Source organism: Microcebus murinus, chromosome 6 (genome assembly GCF_040939455.1).
Source record: "Microcebus murinus isolate Inina chromosome 6, M.murinus_Inina_mat1.0, whole genome shotgun sequence".
Classification (NCBI taxonomy): domain Eukaryota; kingdom Metazoa; phylum Chordata; class Mammalia; order Primates; family Cheirogaleidae; genus Microcebus; species Microcebus murinus.
This window is the reverse complement of record NC_134109.1, coordinates 27,518,696-27,536,776: the sequence shown is the minus strand read 5'-3', so window position 1 is coordinate 27,536,776 and position 18,081 is coordinate 27,518,696. Positions and strand designations below refer to the sequence as shown.

At 51.5% G+C, this 18,081-nt stretch overlaps 1 protein-coding gene across 2 annotated transcripts; it reads right to left on the bottom strand.

Annotated features, from left to right (window-relative positions):
* Positions 1–643: 643 nt before the first annotated feature.
* ABCD4 (ATP binding cassette subfamily D member 4) lies at positions 644–17,881 on the bottom strand. Of its 2 annotated transcripts, XM_012741955.3 has the most exons (19): positions 17,721–17,881; positions 13,919–14,037; positions 13,648–13,775; positions 12,140–12,279; positions 10,300–10,416; positions 9,813–9,938; positions 9,159–9,209; positions 7,245–7,339; positions 6,855–6,976; positions 6,657–6,748; positions 6,397–6,486; positions 4,319–4,527; positions 4,059–4,150; positions 3,524–3,560; positions 3,086–3,135; positions 2,506–2,558; positions 2,136–2,212; positions 1,533–1,648; positions 644–1,361 (listed from the first exon to the last, which is right to left on the bottom strand). In XM_012741955.3, the coding sequence occupies exons 1-19, from the start codon at positions 17,756–17,758 to the stop codon at positions 1,293–1,295; spliced, it is 1,821 nt and encodes a 606-aa protein (XP_012597409.1). In that variant the 5' UTR covers positions 17,759–17,881; the 3' UTR covers positions 644–1,292. The 2 variants fall into 2 exon arrangements, with proteins under 2 accessions (XP_012597409.1, XP_075859981.1); XM_076003866.1 differs by lacking the exons at positions 13,648–13,775; positions 13,919–14,037.
* Between the last annotated feature and the right edge of the window lie 200 nt (positions 17,882–18,081).

Genomic DNA, 18,081 nt, shown 5'->3' with positions numbered 1-18,081 from the left:
TATAAATAGAAAGAAATTAATTGGTCAACTAAAATATATAGAAAAATAATTAGCCGGGCATGGTGGTATATGCCTGTAGTCCCAGCTACTCGGGAGGCTGAGGCAGGATTGTTTGAGTCCAGGAGTTTGAGATTGCTGTGAACTAGGCTGACACCACAGCACTCACTCTAGCCTGGGCAACAAATTGAGACTCTATCTCAAAAAAAAAAAAAAATTAAAAAAAAAAAACGGGCAAAAACACCCACATGCGGCCTGCAGGCCATAGTTTGAGGATGCCTGCTCTAGAGTAAGGAGTTCGGGCACAATAACTTTTCCTTCATGCTTTGTGCTTTGAGTTTTGTCTGGTTAATTCATTGTTGTTCCCTAATATAGACTATTTTTTTTAAATCCCAACCTTATTTGAGCTGGTAAGGGGAAAGAGATTTATTTCCACGTGAGTTCAGACAGCAGAGGGCCTTCGAGGTTCGTGGCTCAGGCACTAACTACACAATGCTGACAAATGAAAAGGGAGATGTAGTGGGAAGTGAAAAACCATGGGCAGAAGATTCCAGCACCGGAGGGCGCTGCCCCTTCCCTCCAAGCACTCAAATACAAGGCTGGAGATCCAATAAAAAAGATCAATCCATAATAGAGAAGACTGAGAAAAAGGCAAAAAAATATATATTTTTATTATTTCAAATATACATGGGTACAAATGTTTCTGGTTACACAGATCACTTTTCTTACGCTGAGTCAGGGTTGTGAGTCTGGGTGGTTGCCCACCACCCAGACAGCATTCACTGTACCCGTCAGGTAGGTTTTTGCCCATCCTGTACTTCCCGCCAATTTTTTTTTAATGTTTAACTTTTCTTTTTAAAAAAGTGATAAAATTTAAATGGACAGTTAATTAAAGTTAAAAATGTATTATTGCAAAATTTAACTAATTTAATAGTAAAAGATTTCTAGATCTCTTGTCTCCAAATCCAATACTTTTTCCACCCTGACCCTTCATTTCTTACAGATCCAATACTGTTAGATTTCTCTTTAGCAAACACAATCTGAAGTAATTTGTAAGTGATCAGCACTTCAAGCATATGGAAGCTCTGGCTGGGTGGCAGGAGGAGCCCTGGGGAGGTCCGGTGTCCCTCACGGAGGCCCACACCTGGGCTGAGCCCACCGAGGCAGTCCTGCACAGGCCGTGCATGGCCAACCGGGCCTGTTCCTTCTCGCAGCAGTCCTCCTGGTCTCGCCTGGCGACTGCCCACGGGCCTGGAGCGCGGCTCTCCTTCCAGTGGCCGTGCACATCCTTGGCTTCATTCCCTTTTGATTCTGGTCAATTCCCATCTTCCTTCTCCATAGAGTTTCAGAACCCAGGAATGAAACTGTAAGACACCCCCACCATACAGAGATGAGGCTGCCCTGGCCAGCAGAGCAGGAGGCCACCCTCTTCTCTGTGCCACCCTTGCATCACAATTTGAGGGACCTCTGGGCCCACCCAGGCCCAGCCTTTGGGTTCTTCCTCCTCCTTTGGCCATCCTGGAGCACACAGGTACCTTCTCAAGGCTGGGCCGATGTCCCACACTGATGAACGTCATCCCCAGCTGCTGGCCGATGCGGTAGAACTCGCTCTCCGCCTCCTCTGTCAGGGCACTGGTGGCTTCATCGAGCACTGCGGGCAGAACACGGCAGGAAGCGATCACAGTCCTGCTCCCTGCTCCCCTCTGCTTCTCCTCTGACCCCTGCTCACCCCCAGGTCCCTGGGGGAGGCTGAAGGCTGCTCTGCTTCCAGGAGCCCGCCTCAGGGAGAGGAGCGGCCATCCTCTGCCAGGCGCAGCGGGGGCGTGGTGTGGGTGTGCCCGCTCACAGGATGGCAGAGCCTGAGGACTGTAAATCACAGCCCTCTCAAGGCTGGCCCCTGGCCCCAGCTGCTACCCTGGCAGAAAGCTATGGGTCGGCAGTGCCACGTAGCCACGACTGCTTGGGGCATGCCAAGACGGCTCCTCGTGGGCAGGGCCCTGCTGTCCTTTCCGGCAGGGGCACAGAATGCCCAGCCATGCACAGGTGAGCCTGGGTGCCTGCCAACATACACTGCTACACCTGCGCACACACGGGGTGTCCGGCATGTGTGTCAACAAGGGGGCGGGGAGGGACCTCACCTGCGTACTTCGGCTGCAGGTAGAAGAGCCTGGCAAAGGAGAGCCGCTGCATCTCCCCTGGGGACAGGACATCATACCTGAGGAAAGGAGGATATAGCTTGGCTTTTGTCTAGAATGGGTCTGGGCAGGAAGAGGTTCTCTCTGCACAGAGACGGGCCCCAGGACAGACAGAAGCCTTTCCCCTTTCAACCACAGCCACGGTGTCCAGGTGAGGAAAACCCCGCTCCCCAGGGCACTAAACTTGCGCCTGACGGACCAGCCAAATGCCTGGACCTTGGAGTCAGGAGCTGTCCCACCCTTTGGCAGGGCCCCTGGGACCCACTGTTTTCATGAGGGACCTGGCTCTGGAGCACCTGAGCCCTATCCTTACCAGTTCCAATCGACCTGCTGGTCCAGACCGTCTGTCCTTGCCACCAAGCTGGACTGTAACAGACCCGGAGGGCACAGGGTTGGTGAAACAGCCCATCCCTGCTTCCTGCCATCCTGGGGAGCCTCCCTCAGTCCCCACCACACACACGCCTCTGGGACAAATACACGCCCCAGTGGCAAACCAAGGTGGGGGTCATGGGAATAATGTGCCCCAGACAGAGGAATATTCTCTCAGTGACACTGCTTGGACGTGCTGGGGCATGGTGACAATAAAAGGCAGACTGACTTAGCTTTATTATTGTTGCAAAATTCTGTAAAGAGAGCACACCCCCTTACTGCCCATACCTGGACAACAGCTCCCACTGTCAAATTTTTTTACATTTTAAAAAAAATCAGCATATTATGGGGGTACAAATGTTTAGTTTACATATATTGCCCTTACCCCCCACCCCACTGTCAATTTATATGCCCACTCCCCGCCCCAGGCTCAGACTTCCAGTCCTGGGCTCAGAGGCAGTAGGGCCACCTGTGGCTCGTGCTCCCAGGTGGGCTTGAGTCCTGGGGTCCCTTCCCCCACTTACCAGGCCCGCCAGTTCCAAGAACCTCATGATCCTCTCGTCATCCGTAGAACCTGCGAAACAGAGAAGCCTTCAACAAGTCAGCTCTGGCTGCCGGGACACACGGGGGACGCCGGGACGCACAGCCCGGCAGGGGTGGGGGCCTGGAACGCTGGGCTAAGTGACAGGTCACAGCACATGATAAAGGAAGGGCCAGGTGAAAGAAGTGACCACTTCCCTTGCCCCGATGGGTGTCCTTCCTCAAGGACACCCTCAAGGCGGGGAAGACAGAATGAGATGAGGTAGGGGTACAGAGCCCAAAATAGCAGACGGTCAAAGGAGGCCCCGCCTGAAACTTGCGGGGGCCTCTCCCAAAGGGCATAGGGGAGGCGGCCACGGTCAGGCAGAGCCGGGACAACTGAGATGGGAGGAGAGGACACGACCCAAAGAGGCCCAGCTCACCTGAGTCCGGGTAGATTTCCTTCAGGGGATATATCACCTGAGAAAACAAAAGCCACAAAGGCCTAGGAGGGCTGGCACGAGAAGGAGCTGCACGCAGCCTGCCTCCCTCAGACCACGGGAGCCACCAGCGAGGCCAGGCTCCTCTCCGCCCTGGGGGACAAGGAAACGCCTGGATCCAGTGGGAGAGGCTCAGGCCCCCGCACAGCAGGGCAGGGTCACTGTAACCCTCAGAAGTGTGTGTGGGTGGAGTCTGTAGCCTCCTGAGGGCAGGGGGTCACAATCCAACCTCGGTGCTCATGTGTGAGGCAGCCTGCGGCCCCACACGGACCTGCCTCGGGAGCTGCTCCGAGCACATGGGCTCCACCAGCGCCGAGCAAACGTCCTGGGAGCCGGGGAGCTCCCAGGCACCGGCCGCTGCACCACCCCACCTTCAGCCCCATACATCCCCAGGGCCTGAGACTGTTACGCTGCCTGAGGTCCCAGCTGTGAGTGGGCGGGGGTGGGGAGGGAGAGGCGGCCCCCGCACCAGGCTGACCTGCTCCCGAAGGGTCCCGTCAGTGAAGAACGGCTTCTGTGGCAGGAACAGCACCCCGTGGGGCCCAAAGTCCGTGAGCATCCGCACCGAGCCTGCAGAGCCCACAGAGATGTGGCCTTGAGCTCCCAGAGAGGCACTGCTCTCTTCTCTGCCTCTCGCCCTCTCTCCCCAACACGCGAGGCTGGATTCCGCCACCGGCCCGGCCTCACCCCACCCCCGGGGCCCAGGCTGGGCCAGAGGCAGGGGGGCCCGGCTCTCACCGCCTGTGCTCGCCCACAGGCCGCCCAGGGCCCGCAGCAGGGAGGTCTTGCCGGTGCCTGTGTTGCCCATGATGAGCAGGCTCTGCCCCTCGGAGATCTTCAGGCTCAGATCCTTGATTAGGGGCTTGTCGGAGGAGGGGGTCGAGATGGAGACCCGCTCAAGGAGGAAAGCTGTGTCTGCTGGCTGTGCTGCCGGCCACCCCGGGGCCCTGGGTCGGGGAGGGAGGGGACGTGGGAAGGCAGCAGCGTCAGTACTGTCATGGGCAAGGTACTTCCCCTTGGAGCCATTGCCTCTGGATCGGGGGTTGTTATGGGCTGAATTGTGTCCCCCCAAATTCACACATTCAACTCCCAACTCCCAGTACCTCAGAGTGTCACTGCATTTGAAGATGAGGTCTTTAAAGAGGAGATGATGATGTTAAATGAGGCTATCAAGATAGGACCCTAAGCCAATATGACTGATGCCCTTTTAAGAAGAGGGAGACTCCCAAGGGGCATCACAGAGAAAAGGCTACATGAGGCAAAACAAGAAGGCAGCTGTCTGCAAGCCAAGGGAGAGGCCTCAGAAGACACCAACTCTGCTGACAACTTGACCTTGGACTTCTAGCCTCCAGAACTGTGAGAAAATAAATTCCTGTTCTTTTTTTTTGAGACAAAGTCTCACTCTGTTGCCTGGGCTAGAGTGCCATGGCATCAATCTAGCTCACAGCAACCTCAAACTCCTGGGCTAAAACAATCCTCCTACCTCAGTCTCCCAAGTAGCTGGGACAACAGGGACTACATGCGCCACCATGCCAGGCTAATTTTATATATATACTTTTAGTTGTCCAGCTAATTTCCTTCTATTTTTTTTTTAGCAGAGACAGGGTCTCGCTCTTGCTCAGGCTGGTCTTGAACTCCTGGGCTCAAACGATCCACCCACCTCGGCCTCCCAGAGTGCCAGGATTACAGGCATGAGCTGCCACACCTGGCCTACATTTCTGTTCTTTAAGCCAACAGCCTATGGTATCTTGTCCTGGCAGCCTGAGCACATTAACATGGGGTGGGGATGGGGCATTTTCTCTGTACCCAGCCCCATACGTGTCTGATCTTAATCAGTCTTAACGCCCACCAAACAAAGATTATCCTCACCTGGCAAAAGATGAGACTAAGAGTCAGGGGGCTAAGTAACTGCCCAGGTCACAGAGCTGCATGCGCCCAATCCTAATGTTGGTGGTCTCCAGGGCATCATAGCATGAATAAGGTACTACTAATAAAAATGGGAGTGGCTATTAATAAACAGTGTGGGTTTCTGGCTCTCCATGGATGCCTGTCTCCCCCCCAAGCACAGCAACTCTGGTTTCCTACAGTCCCTGCACCCTCAACTCAGCCTCTGGGCTCACCAGTACAGGGAGCCTGAACTGTGCACAGGGGCAACAATGGTTAAGACCTTAGTTCCTAAGAAGAGAGAGCTGAGCGTAGGCCCTGGATTCAGATTGATTCTATTCTGAAAGCTTCTACACACTACTGTCCAAGCACTGTCCCGGACTACGGCATCCAATTCTCATAACAACCCTAAGAGGAAGGTTCCATTCATACTGCCTTTCTAGAGATGAAGAAACTGAGACATACAATAGTTAAGTAATTTGCCCAAGAAAAGTGAGATGAAACAAATCCTGAACACACAGGAAGGCCAGAAATGTTACAGAGCCACAAAGGTAGCTGCATAAAGAATCTCTGGGTCTGAGCGAGGCAGGTGAAGAGAGGACGGGTAGACATGCCCCAAGAAAGGGGTGGGTGGCAGGGCTGGGTGGAAGGAGGAAGGAAAGGAAGAGGAGAGACACCATCCAGATTTTGGTTTTGTTATCTGGGCCCGGGCAGGTGTGCACTTTGCTTCCATCGGTGGGGAGATGATGTAAATGCCACAAGGGCAGTGTGACTGTGAACGCTCGTAGGGTGCCTGGCACAGGGGGTGGATGTCTTCCCTTTACCCCTCCCAACTGTGCTGCCCCGCTGCAAAGGGGCAGGGCGATTCCAGAGCCCGCACCCCGGCCACTCCGCCCGCAGCCCCTGCTCTCCCCTGCCAGCCCACTACTCACTTGTCCAAGCACCACTCGCTGTCGCCCAGGGTCTCACAGTCCTGTGACTTCAAGGACATGTCCAGCAGGGTCTCCTGAAGCTCCCCAATCCTGGGCAAGAAGTGAAAACCTGAGGCAAGGTCTGGGGGACTCAGGTAAAGGCAAAGCCCCTTTTACTATCTCATCACGCCCACTGGTATGGTGTTTCTCTCCCCCGGTGAATCCATTCAGCTGCGGCACACACCTGGCTCAGGAGCCAGAGAGGCGGGACGCAGCCTCACCTGTGCGTGTACCCAGCCACGTCCGAGACCGTGGTGGAGAGGTCGATGAGCCGGCTGAAGCAGCTGATGAGGTAGATGCTCACGAAGGCATTCTGCACGGGACGGACGGCGGTCACACGGGCCTCAGCTCCAGGGCCCCAGGAACTGGGCCAGAGCACGGAGGGGACCGCATGAGGGCTCACTAGGTGTGATTCTCACCTTGCTGACCAGGGTGCTAAGCTCTGTGGGACTCAGGTCTCCATAGACCCCACTGAAAATGGGGATCGCAATGACAACGTAACTCAGGATACTGCCCAGATAGTCAAAGGTGTTGACACCAACTGTAGGAGACAGACTGCGTAAGACACCCGGGAACCGTTCCTGTGCCCTGCCGGGGATGCCACCCCCAGGGTGGAGAGCAGGAAGGCAAGCAGGGCCATGCTCTCCCTGGATCCTTGTTATCCTGGGGACACTCGAGACAGAGGCAACAGCTCCCCTGCTTGATTCCTTCATCAGACCGAATTCAGCAGTGCGCGCACAAAGCAGAGAGGTATGGGAAGGGAAGTGAACCATTCCGCCCCCGCGGCTCCCCTCCTGGCCCCTGCCTACTGTACAGCCAGAGCTCCCTGGACATCAGCTCCCTCTGTGTCTGAAGGAGTCTCTGCAGCCTGCGGTCCGTCCTCGTGTGCTCCACGTGCCCAGCTCTGGCAAGAAAGGCCGGGATGTCCACAGGGCCTGGAGAGGGTCAGCCAGACTGGGGGACCCACCCCTCATCTTACTGTCCTGTAGGGACCCAGCCCACCCACGGGATCTGGGCCTCAGACGCTGTCTGCCACTAGCAGCCACACCTTGCTTTAGTCATTCCTTCTGGTACTGTCTGTGAAAAGAACACCAACTCTAGACTTGGACAGGCCTGGTTCAAATCCTGGCTCTGGCCAGTTATTAGCGAGGTGACACAGGAGGCTACCTTAAGCCTCTGAGCCTCAGTTTTTTCATCTGTAAAATGGAGCTAATAATACCTATGTACTGAATAGAAGAATTAAGAGTTCCTGAATGTAAAGTGCCAGGCACATGAGGGGTCCTTGTAGATAGCTTCTATTATCAAATAAATATACACGGAGCAGCCCCTATGTGCCAGGTTCTGCACTAATTAGCTAATGCAATAAAAGGGTGGATAAAATAATCCCTGTCCCTGAGGAGCTCCCAGAGCAGAGGGCAGGCAAGCATACTGCATCCTTCACCTGGAATAGGGAGTGTTAAATGCATCCTCAGGGCTACAGCAACAAACGGCCTTGACCACTAGCAGGGTCTTGGAAGGCTCCCAGAGGTGACCTGGACTTTCAAGGATAGGCAGAAATTCTCCAGGCAGAAACAGTGGCAAGAGGAGCAAGGGGACATTTCAGATTCTGCACACAGAGGCCACAGAAAAACCCATCTGGAGCTCTAATAACCAACCTGCCCAGGCCAACCAGCAGAATCCAAAAGCACTCTGTGGCCACACGCCGGCCCCACCCGCCCCACAACCCAGCCCCAGCGCAGCTTCCTCGTGTTCTTGCTGCCCCCTAGTGGCGGAGGCTGCAAACTGCAGCAGAGACCGGCAGAAAGCAAAGGTCCCGGGGCTATTAGATCCACCCCAAGCACAGGTGATCCAAGGAGCAACTTCCAGTTCTTAACCAGGACTCTTGGGGCCTGCGCTATCAATCCAATCGCATGAGACAGAGCGCAGAGACCTGCCCTGGCCCCAGAGGGAAGGGATGGGATTTCACAACGCTGCAGTCAGGCGACCAGACACCTGGCGCCGACAGCCTGAGAGGCCCCCATTACCTCTCAGGCTACACACGGGATCCGCCTTGGACGTCAGACACTGGCAAGAAAGCTATTTTAGGCCGGGCACGGTGGCTCACACCTGTAATCCTAGCACTCTTGGAGGCAGAGGCGGGCGGATTGCTCGAGGTCAGGAGTTCAAAACCAGCCTGAGCAAGAGCAAGACCTGTCTCTACTATAAATAGAAATAAATTAATTGGCCAACTAATATAGAGAGAAAAAATTAGCCAGGCATGGTGGCGCATGCCTGTAGTCCCAGCTACTCGGGAGGCTGAGGCAGGAGGATTGCTTGAGCCCAGGAGTTTGAGGTTGCTGTGAGCTAGGCTGACACCACGGCACTCACTCTAGCCTGGGCAACAAAGCGAGACTCTGTCTCAAAAAAGAAAAGAAAAGAAATCTATTTTACAGATGGAAAAACAGAGGCAGAGGCGATGCCTTGATGCAGTCGCCAGCAAGATGATGAAGTATTCACTCATTTTATTCCCTGACAGCTGCAGACCAGGCCACTAACACTAAAGCTGTGAGGAACCACCTGGACCTGAGGATGACATAGTCAAGGACAGTGGGAGGTACAGGGAGAGGGTCACAGCCAAGTGCAACAACACTTGGCCCCCGAGCTCAGAGGTGGTGGTAGGGTTATAAATTTGTCTTTCCTCTTCCTCTCTCAGCGCAGAGCAGAACTGCCTCCTCCCGACTCACCTGTAGAAAGCAGCAGGCTCAGCATTCACCCGAATCTGCATGTGCTTGAACCTGGGCAGGGCAAAGGGAAACGTGTGCTGACAATGGGCAGGCAGTACTGGCCCCCTTTGGTCAGATCCCTGGATCAACAAGAGCCCCCAGACAGAGGGGAGCCCAGCTCCACCTCAAACCCTGGCTGCCTCCACCCCTCCCTGGACTGTCAGAGGTGGCACAGCCCAGAGCCTGGGTGGGGCCGGCAGGAGCTCTGCAGAGACAGGGCAGAGGTCAGGGGCATTCCTGCCCACACACCTCCTCCTCCCAGGGCCCCGCCTGAAGGAGGGGACCAGGAAGCTTGGAGTAGGGGCTGGATCCTTCTGCTGCCAGGCCCAAGAGACCCAAGACGGGGTGGTTAGACCAGAGCATGTGAAAAGGCCGAGGGAGGACAATGATGACCAACCAGACACTGGCCGCAGCCCTTCCCAGGGGTGATCTCATTAATCCTCATAATTCTCTCAGTAGGCACAGTACCACCCCCACTTTAGAGATGAGAACCTTGCCCAATATCCCATAGCTAGTTACTGGCAGAGCCGGGATGCGAACTTAGGCCGTCTTACTGCAGATCCCATCCCTCAACCATACTGCCCAGCCCAGAAGCCTCAAGCAAGGAGAACACACCTAAAATCCCCCTCCAGCTTCTCCTGCTGCACCAGCTTCGCCACAATGGGCCCCATCAAGGTTTTGTTCACCACGGTGCCCAGGAGGAAATACCCGAAGATGCTCACGGGCCCGAGCCAGCCTGTGCTGAAAGCAGAGAGGCAGGGAGAGGGTTCAGGGGTCACCGTCCCCACAGGCCTCTGCCCCAACTCCTACCCCGTCTAGGGTAGGCCCCGATCAGCCTGGCAGCCCCACGAGCCCTCTGCTCCTGCGAGGGGGCATCTGACACCTGGTGTGAGCCATCCGAGCGCCAGCATCCCTGTGACACTGTGGCACACAGGGCCGAGCCGAGGGCAGGGGCCCGAGCAGGCAGATAGGGAGACTCCCCACGGGGAGGGGGCAGGACGGAAGCCAAGCCTCTCCTGGACCAGGCCTGGGAGAGCTAAGGGACCTCTGGGGACACGCCAGGCCGGGGAGGCAGAGGGACCCCGGGAAGAGGAGACCTCACCTCTGGAAGCACTGGTAAGTGTAGTAGATGAGGGTGAAGGGGGAGATGATCAGCTTGCTGGCCATGCTGCTGAGCTGCCGGCAGAACCGCTCCACATCCTGGCTGATGCGTTGGTCCCTGGAGCCAGTGACACAGAGTAGCTGGGCTCGAAGGGTGGAGGGCGCCAAGGCAGCTCCACATGACCCCTTCTCCCCACCTTGCCTCTCAGTGGGAAGATGGACCCAGACAAACTGGTTTCCTACAGGCAACTAAACCCTGAGGGCCTTTATATAGGGTTCTAGAGAGTTCCACTTTAGGGTGCCTCAGTTCACCCCTCAGAAAAACTGGGAACTGAGAGGTCCAACACTCAGGGGCCTAAAGCAGCTCTGGGCAGAGCCAGAGAAAAACTTGAGGGTAGCTGAGCTGCTTTCTTGGATGGTCAGGAAAACCGACCCCTTTATTTCAATCCTCTCCAATTCCTCCTACACGAGCCTGGCCCTGGCCAATGTTAGCCACCTGGCTGTGACAGTGTCACAGGGGCTGAGCCACCAGGAAGAGGCCTAGAAGTTAAGCAGCAGCAGCCTATGGAGAATCTTTGCTGTGAAGCTCAGCTTGAGCTGGGAAAGGTCACCTAGGCAGCAAAGTACCCGCTGGGAGGGTGGTGAGTAGGGAGGGGATGAGTGTGAAGGAAAGACCCCATATGTCCCATCTCACCCCCAGGGCCACACTGACCCCTAGTCCCAATGAGACATGACCTTGGGCAAGTCACTTGCAATCTCTGGGCCTGTTCCCTCACCTGTAAAACAACAAAAGCTAACTTACATTAGAACACTTGCTGTGTGTCAGGCACTGTACACGTGCACTGCACGGATGACATTATTTCATGCTCACTGCATCCTTTGAGACAGGAACTATTATCATCCTCATTTTACAGAAGCAGAACCTGGGGCTTAGTGAATTTAACAGCTATAAGCTGGGAGCGGATAGAAGGGGACTTAAACCCTAGACTAAGTCCCAGATAGCACTAATTTTTTTTACTGCTGAAAATCTAAGAGCTGGTTTTATAGGAAGGATACTAGAGGGTACCTTATTTGGAAGCCCAGATTATGAAATGTGAAATGGACAAAAGGGAGCTGCTCCTGGCCTCTTTTTTTTTTTTTTTTTTTTTTTTTTAAAGAGATGAGGTCTTGCTATGTTGCCCAGGCTGGAATACAGTGGCTATCCGCAGATGTGATCATACTGCATTACTCCTGGGCTTATGTGATCCTCTTGCCTCACCATCCTGAGGTGCTGGGACTACAGGTGTGCGTCACTGTGCCTGGCAGGCCTCTTCTTTTTTTTTGAGACAGAGTCTCCCTCTGCTGCCCAGGTTAGAGTGCCATGGCATCAGCGTAGCTCACAGCACCTCAAACTCCTGGGCTCAGGCAATCCTTCTGCCTCAGCCTCCCAAGTAGCTGGGACTATAGGCATGCACCACCATGCCCAGCTGATTTTTCTATATATTTTTAGTTGTCTAGCTAACTTCTTTCTATTTTTAGTAGAGATGGGGGTCTTGCTCTTGCTCAGGCTGGTTTTGAACTCCTGACCTTGAGTGATCCTCCCACCTTGGCCTCCCAGAGTGCTAGGATTATAGACGTGAGCCACTGCGCCTGGCTGAGGCCTTTTCTTTTTAGCTCCCTATTCTCAGCCCTGTCGCCTGTCCAGGGGTCCTCTGCAGAGCACCCTCCTCGCAGCTCCGGGCAGCGACATCTGCAAACGTCCATTAGATGATCTCCATGGGGTCTGCCGCAGGACTCTCCAAGGCTAAGCCAGAAGCAAAGGACCATGCAGAGGGCAGCAAGGACTAAGAGGGGGCCCCTACGGGTTATCGATGTCGTCCTGCAGCACGTTGAGGGTGTAGTACACGCGGCCCCGGAAGTAGAGGCGGTGGAGGTGCTCAGTGAGGTCCTTCCTCCAGCTCACATACAGCAGGTTGCAGGTGAACTGGTCAAAGCTCTTCAGCTGTGCAGAGGGGCGGCAAGGGGAAGGGTGGGGAGAGATGGCTTCCTGAGAGTCTTGGCTCACAGCCCAGGGCTGGCCGACCAGCTCAAAGCTCTGCTGACCAGCCCAGCCCGCTCTGACTCTGATCACTCTCTGTCCACTCAGCACTTTCAATTTTTTAAAAATGATGTCCCTTGAGTCATATCAGCACTTTTCTTGTTTAAAGTGTCAACTCATGGGACTTTTCCCTTTTCCTTCCTCATTCACTTATGTATTCATTCCTTCTCCAAATATTGGAGGGCGTACCAAGGCAAGCCCCTCAAGCCACTTTCTACATTTCTACATGAGCGACTAGAGATTGGAGACCATCCTGCCTATTCCATTTGTTCTTACTCCTCTGCCGCCTAAGCTTGGAACCGAGTTCTGACACATAGGTTTTACTGACTGAAGATCCAACAAAAGTGGCCACAGTATGACAGGAAGTGGCTTCCCCTAAAAACAGGCAGCACAGCTTGATAGGTTAGGTTTGAGTTCTGGCAAAGCCCTGAATCTCATCATTTACCATTTCCCCAGCACCTATGTGCTAAGCACTAGGGAAACAATGCACTCACTCACAGTCTAGCCACGAAACAATTATAAGGGTGTGAGGAGTGTCACAGCAGAGGTAAACTCAAGGAGTAAGTACAGAGAAAAGGCAGAGTTTGGTGGAGGAAACATGAAGGAGAGAGCTGACGATGACTTGAAAGAGGTGACTATGGAGACATCTTGAAAAATGAGCTGGCTTTAGTGTATTGAACAAGGGCTGGAGGAAGGAGGTCATTCTGCAGAAAGTTGCAAAGGTTGGGAGGTATGACATGGTGCCAGGCAGAGTCCCAGCCTCAGCTCACCCCGGAGGGTGAGCAGCAGTTCTGGCTGCTGATCCCAGTTTTTGTTTAAGAGATGTGATCTTGCTGTGTTGCCCAGACTGGACTCGAACTCCTGGGCTCAAGCAATTTTCCTGTCTCAGCCTCCTAAGTAGCTGGGACTACAGGGTTGCACCACTGCACCTGGCTTTGAATGCAGTTTCAAAGTGTTCTGAGCTCTACAAAGTAAGAGTTCTGGGAATGGAAGGGACAATGATCATTTCCAATAAATGCTGAATTAACCAAAACCCCACAGCCTAGCCCTGGGAGCTTGGAACATCTGAGGAATAGGTTCCAAGTGGACCAATAGCAAGACCAGTGGCCTGCCTAGCATTCTGACTTTCATGGCAACCATCCCTTTAGTTCTCGGAAAAGGGAGAAAACACACATTCACAGCTTGGTTCCTGCTTCCTGGAGGCTAAGACCCACCAGGCATTCCAGTCAGACTGGAGAGGGAGAGACACACACAGAGAGGGGAAGACCTTACCGTGGAGTTGAGAACGATGAGCATGACAGCCAAGAATGACAGGGTCTTAAACCCATCCAAGTCTTTGTTTCCCAGGACCCCATAGTACTGACTGGGGATCAAGCCAACCTGGTAGATCACCAGTTGTTCTGGGAGGAGGGAGAGGAGTAAGAAATCAGTGGTGAGGGGTAAAAAGAATGAGGGAGTCCCTGCCTTGACACCCCCAGAGGGAAGGAAAGGGGCCCCAAACTAGGGCTTGCCTCCCCCTTACAGCCTTGGCTTGCTCACTTACCCAGTAGGGTCACACACAGAAGGGTCAGGAACATCAAAGCATTCTGTGATGACCAAGAGGGAAATAAAACCTTCTGTATCTGTAGGAACCGCTGGAGAAATTGCAGATCTAACCTAGGCCTAAAGAGGAATTGGAGAAGCAGAGAGATGCCCGAGAGGGCAGGTAAGCCTTGGAGAGCAGTTATCAAGCTTATCTGCATTGTTCTGTAGAGGGTGCAGGCCGTGCAGAAAGAATGGTTTACGAATGCTGAAGATGCTGGGCTAGGAAGAGACTAGGGATAGAAAGGAAATTCTTTAAATTGATAAACTGATTATTTACCAAAAACCCACAGCAAAAAACATGGTTAATGAATAACCTTTGCTACATCCTCTTTATGGTCACAAACAAGACCACAATGCCATCGTAGGATTTTAAGGATGTTCAGGTCCAGGCTAAAGCAATAAAGCAAGAAAAAGAAACGAGGGAAAAGAATTGAAAAAGAAGAGACCAAATTGTCATTATTTGCAGATGATGTGATCATTTACACAGGAAACACAAGCAACTCAATACACAAACTCGGGTGGCTGGTTAGCTCAGTTGGTTAGAGTGTGGTGCTAGCTGTTAGGGTGGAAAGCCTAGTAGGTGCTCATGGCACAGGTGGAGAAAGATTTCTCAAACAGAGATTAAGATATATAAAAGTAAAAGAATTTATTTTAGAGCAGGGGCAAGGAAGAGAGCAGGGAGATGGCCTGGAATCCTAAAGAAAGAGAATGTAGATGACAGCCCTGAGGCCAAGTGGCTTGCTGATTTTAAGGGGGAGGAAGAGAAAAAAACAGTGATGGTTGATAACAAAAGCAGCAGCAAGATGTCCAACATTGCCTTTCCTTGGAGAAGGGATTATTATGGAAGATGTGACTTTGCCCTTAGATATGGTTGAGGCCTAGATCTCCTCCTGCTGTTTACTCAGGAACTCTGTAAAAGCAGATTCTCAAAAAACAAATTTGAAAGAGAGAGATTTATATCTCTTTTCTGTCCAATCAGCTCTTTTCAGAAGTTGTGCAAAACAGAACTCCTGCAGGGTGCCTGTTAGTGGGAGAACTCATAGGATTGATCTTTAACTGTTACTGAGGAAATTGTGAGATGAGGTATTTTCCTGTTATTTTTGCAAGACTGCACCTTTCAGTAATAATAGACAAGCCGTTGGAAATAAACAGAGTTCAGCAATGTCACTAGGTATAAGATTAACATACAAATATTAATAATGTTCATCTATACCAGCAATAATCAACTAGAAAATATAAAGAAAATGAGATATTATTTATAAAAGTAAGAAATATATAGAAAAACAATAAAATATACAGGAATTAACTTTAAAAGAGTTGGCACAGTGGCTCACACCTGTAATCTTAGCACTCTGGGAGGCCAAGGTGGGAGGATAACTTGAGGTCAGGAGTTCCAGACCAGCCTGAGCAACAGTGAGACCTTGTCTGTACTAAAAATAGAAAAATTTAGCCAGGAATGGTGGCGTGCACCTTGGGAAGCTGAGGCAGGAGGACTGCTTGAGCGTACGAATTGGGGGTTGCTATGAGCTAGGCTGACGCCACAGTACTCTAACCTGAGCAAGAGAGCAAGACTCAGTCTCACAACAATAAAAAATAACTTTAAAAAAGAATGTATAAGACATTTTGGAGGAAAAATGGAAAGCTCTGTTATAGGATGTGAAAGATGACCTAAATAGAGGTGGCAGGACTCACCGTTATAAAGACCTCATTTCTAACAAAAGTAGTCTATACATTCAATGTAACAACAATTAAAAGCAGGACTTCTCTGAGGAATTTAATTGCTTGGGACGATTGTGAAGAATAGAAGACAGATTCAAACCATTAGGTTATTAAAACAGATTATATTACAGGGCTGGAATAGTAACATAGTATTAACACAAGAACAAAAGAACCAAATGAACAGAAAAACAAAACAAACACCTATGTTTACATAGGCACACAACACAGGTTATGTCACAAGAAAGGATATATTAATAATTGCCAACACTTACTAAGCATGTACTATGTCCTACTATGATTCCAAGAGTTTCCAAGATTTGCATGTATTAATACATTTGTTCATGTATTCATGAACATTTGTTCATTAATTCATTGCACGAATTAATACATTAGTTCAACTAATACATTTGCATGTACAAATACATAATGTATTTGCAACAATTAGTTTAACTGTCACGACCCTAAGATTTGGAGACAAATTCTCCAATTTGAGGGAGGCAAAAAGAGGTTAAGTAACTTATCCTGTCATCCACTTGGCAAGTAGAAGCCTTAGTTAGGGCTTAAACATAGGCAGCCTGGCTCCAAGAATCTGTATTCTTAACTATGCTACACAGCTTTTCTAGTTTTAATTAATTAGTTATTAATTGACAATGGTATAAAAATATTAGGTCATTACCTCCAACCATTTACAATAAACTTAAAAAACTACAAATGAATTAAAAATCTAAATGTGAAAAGTAACTCTATTAAGTTAATAGAAGGAAAGAAACAGAAAAAAAAACTTCACCAAGATAAAAGACCTTAAAAAACTATGAAGGGGAAAACTGATGAATTTAATTAGAATTAAATATTTTTGTTCACCACAGTGCCATAGATTAAAGCACTTGGAGGAGGTATTTGCAGAGTGTAAGACCAACTAGGAATTAAGATCTAGAGCATAAAAGAATTCCTGCAAGCCAGGAAGATAGGAAATCCATAGAAAAGTGGAACAGGATATAAACAGGCAATTCACAAAGGGGGAAACTCACATGCCTAACAAATACATGAAAATGAACACAATGGGAGACTACCTTACACCCACCAGACTAATAACCATTACAAAACCAAACATTACCAAACCTTGAGGGAATATCGGGGAAACAGGAATCTTTATGCACCACTGTTGGAAAATATAAACTGGTGTGCACATTCCAAAGAACTATCTAGCAAAATTAGATATGACCTAGCACCCTGAGGTTGATTAACTCAGAGAAAAGCATCAATATCCACAAGGAGACAACTGTCAGAATATTCATTGCAGTATGGCTTGTGGTGGTTAAAATATTAATATCAGAAACCATCTAGGTATCCATCCCTAGGGGAATGAATCAGTAAGACGTGGTCTATGCACATGGGGTAGCACCACGAAGCATTCGGAAATGAAAACGAGATTACTACATACCATAGATGATCTCAAAAACACAATGTTGAGAAAAATGTGTTTTTTTTTTTTAATCACAGCATGTTACATATAAGAATTCAAAACCACTCTATTTTTCAAGGTAACATACACAAAATTATGCAAGATGTAAAGATGCTTATTTAATACAACAGAGTAGGTGTCTGAGAAGGGGAATGAAACGGGATTGAAAAGAGGAACGAAGTGAAGAAGACAAAATAAAAAAGGGGCTTTGCATTGGTCCGCAAGGGACCGAGAACTGAGAAGGATCATCAACTCAATTCTGTGCACAGGAGGCTCCAAAAAAAAAAAAGAGCCATTTGCGAGGAAGACGGTCCCACACCCAAGGGGCAGGGGACGGCACAAGTCTCCACGAAGACTGGCCGGGGCAGCGGCCGGAGCAGAGCAGCCTCGGACCCGAGGGGAGGGTGGGCGCCCCTTCGGGGCTCCTCCTTCGCTCAGACGCCGCCGGAGCGGAGCGCGGGCTCCAGGGCGGCAGACCAGGCGCCGAGGGCAGGGGAGCCCCCTCCTTCCCCACAGCCCTGAGCTCCTGCTGCCGGCCCTCGCCCCGCACCCTGGCCCTCCTCCTCAGCCGCCCTCTCACCTGGCGCCAGCTCTGGGCGCAGGCCCCCGGACCACCATGACCAGGGATCCGACTGACACCAGAGCCCGGCGGCCCCGAGATCAGCTCAGGGCAGAGTCCGAGGAGCGCGCCGCCGCCGCAGAAGGGGTGGGGCCCCGGCGACCATAGAGACGGCGACGGCTAGAGAGGAAGGCGCTGGGCGGCGCGGCGGCTCCCGGAAGCGACAGACTTCTCTAAAAGTACCAATGAGTGTCGAGAGTTCATTTGGCTGACTGGCTGCTAGAGCGCCCCCGTCTGGATCTGGGAGGTTCCCCCTTGACAAGAGATAGTTGGGGATGTAATTATTTTATGACAAGCATTTTAGATTCTGAATATAGTAGAT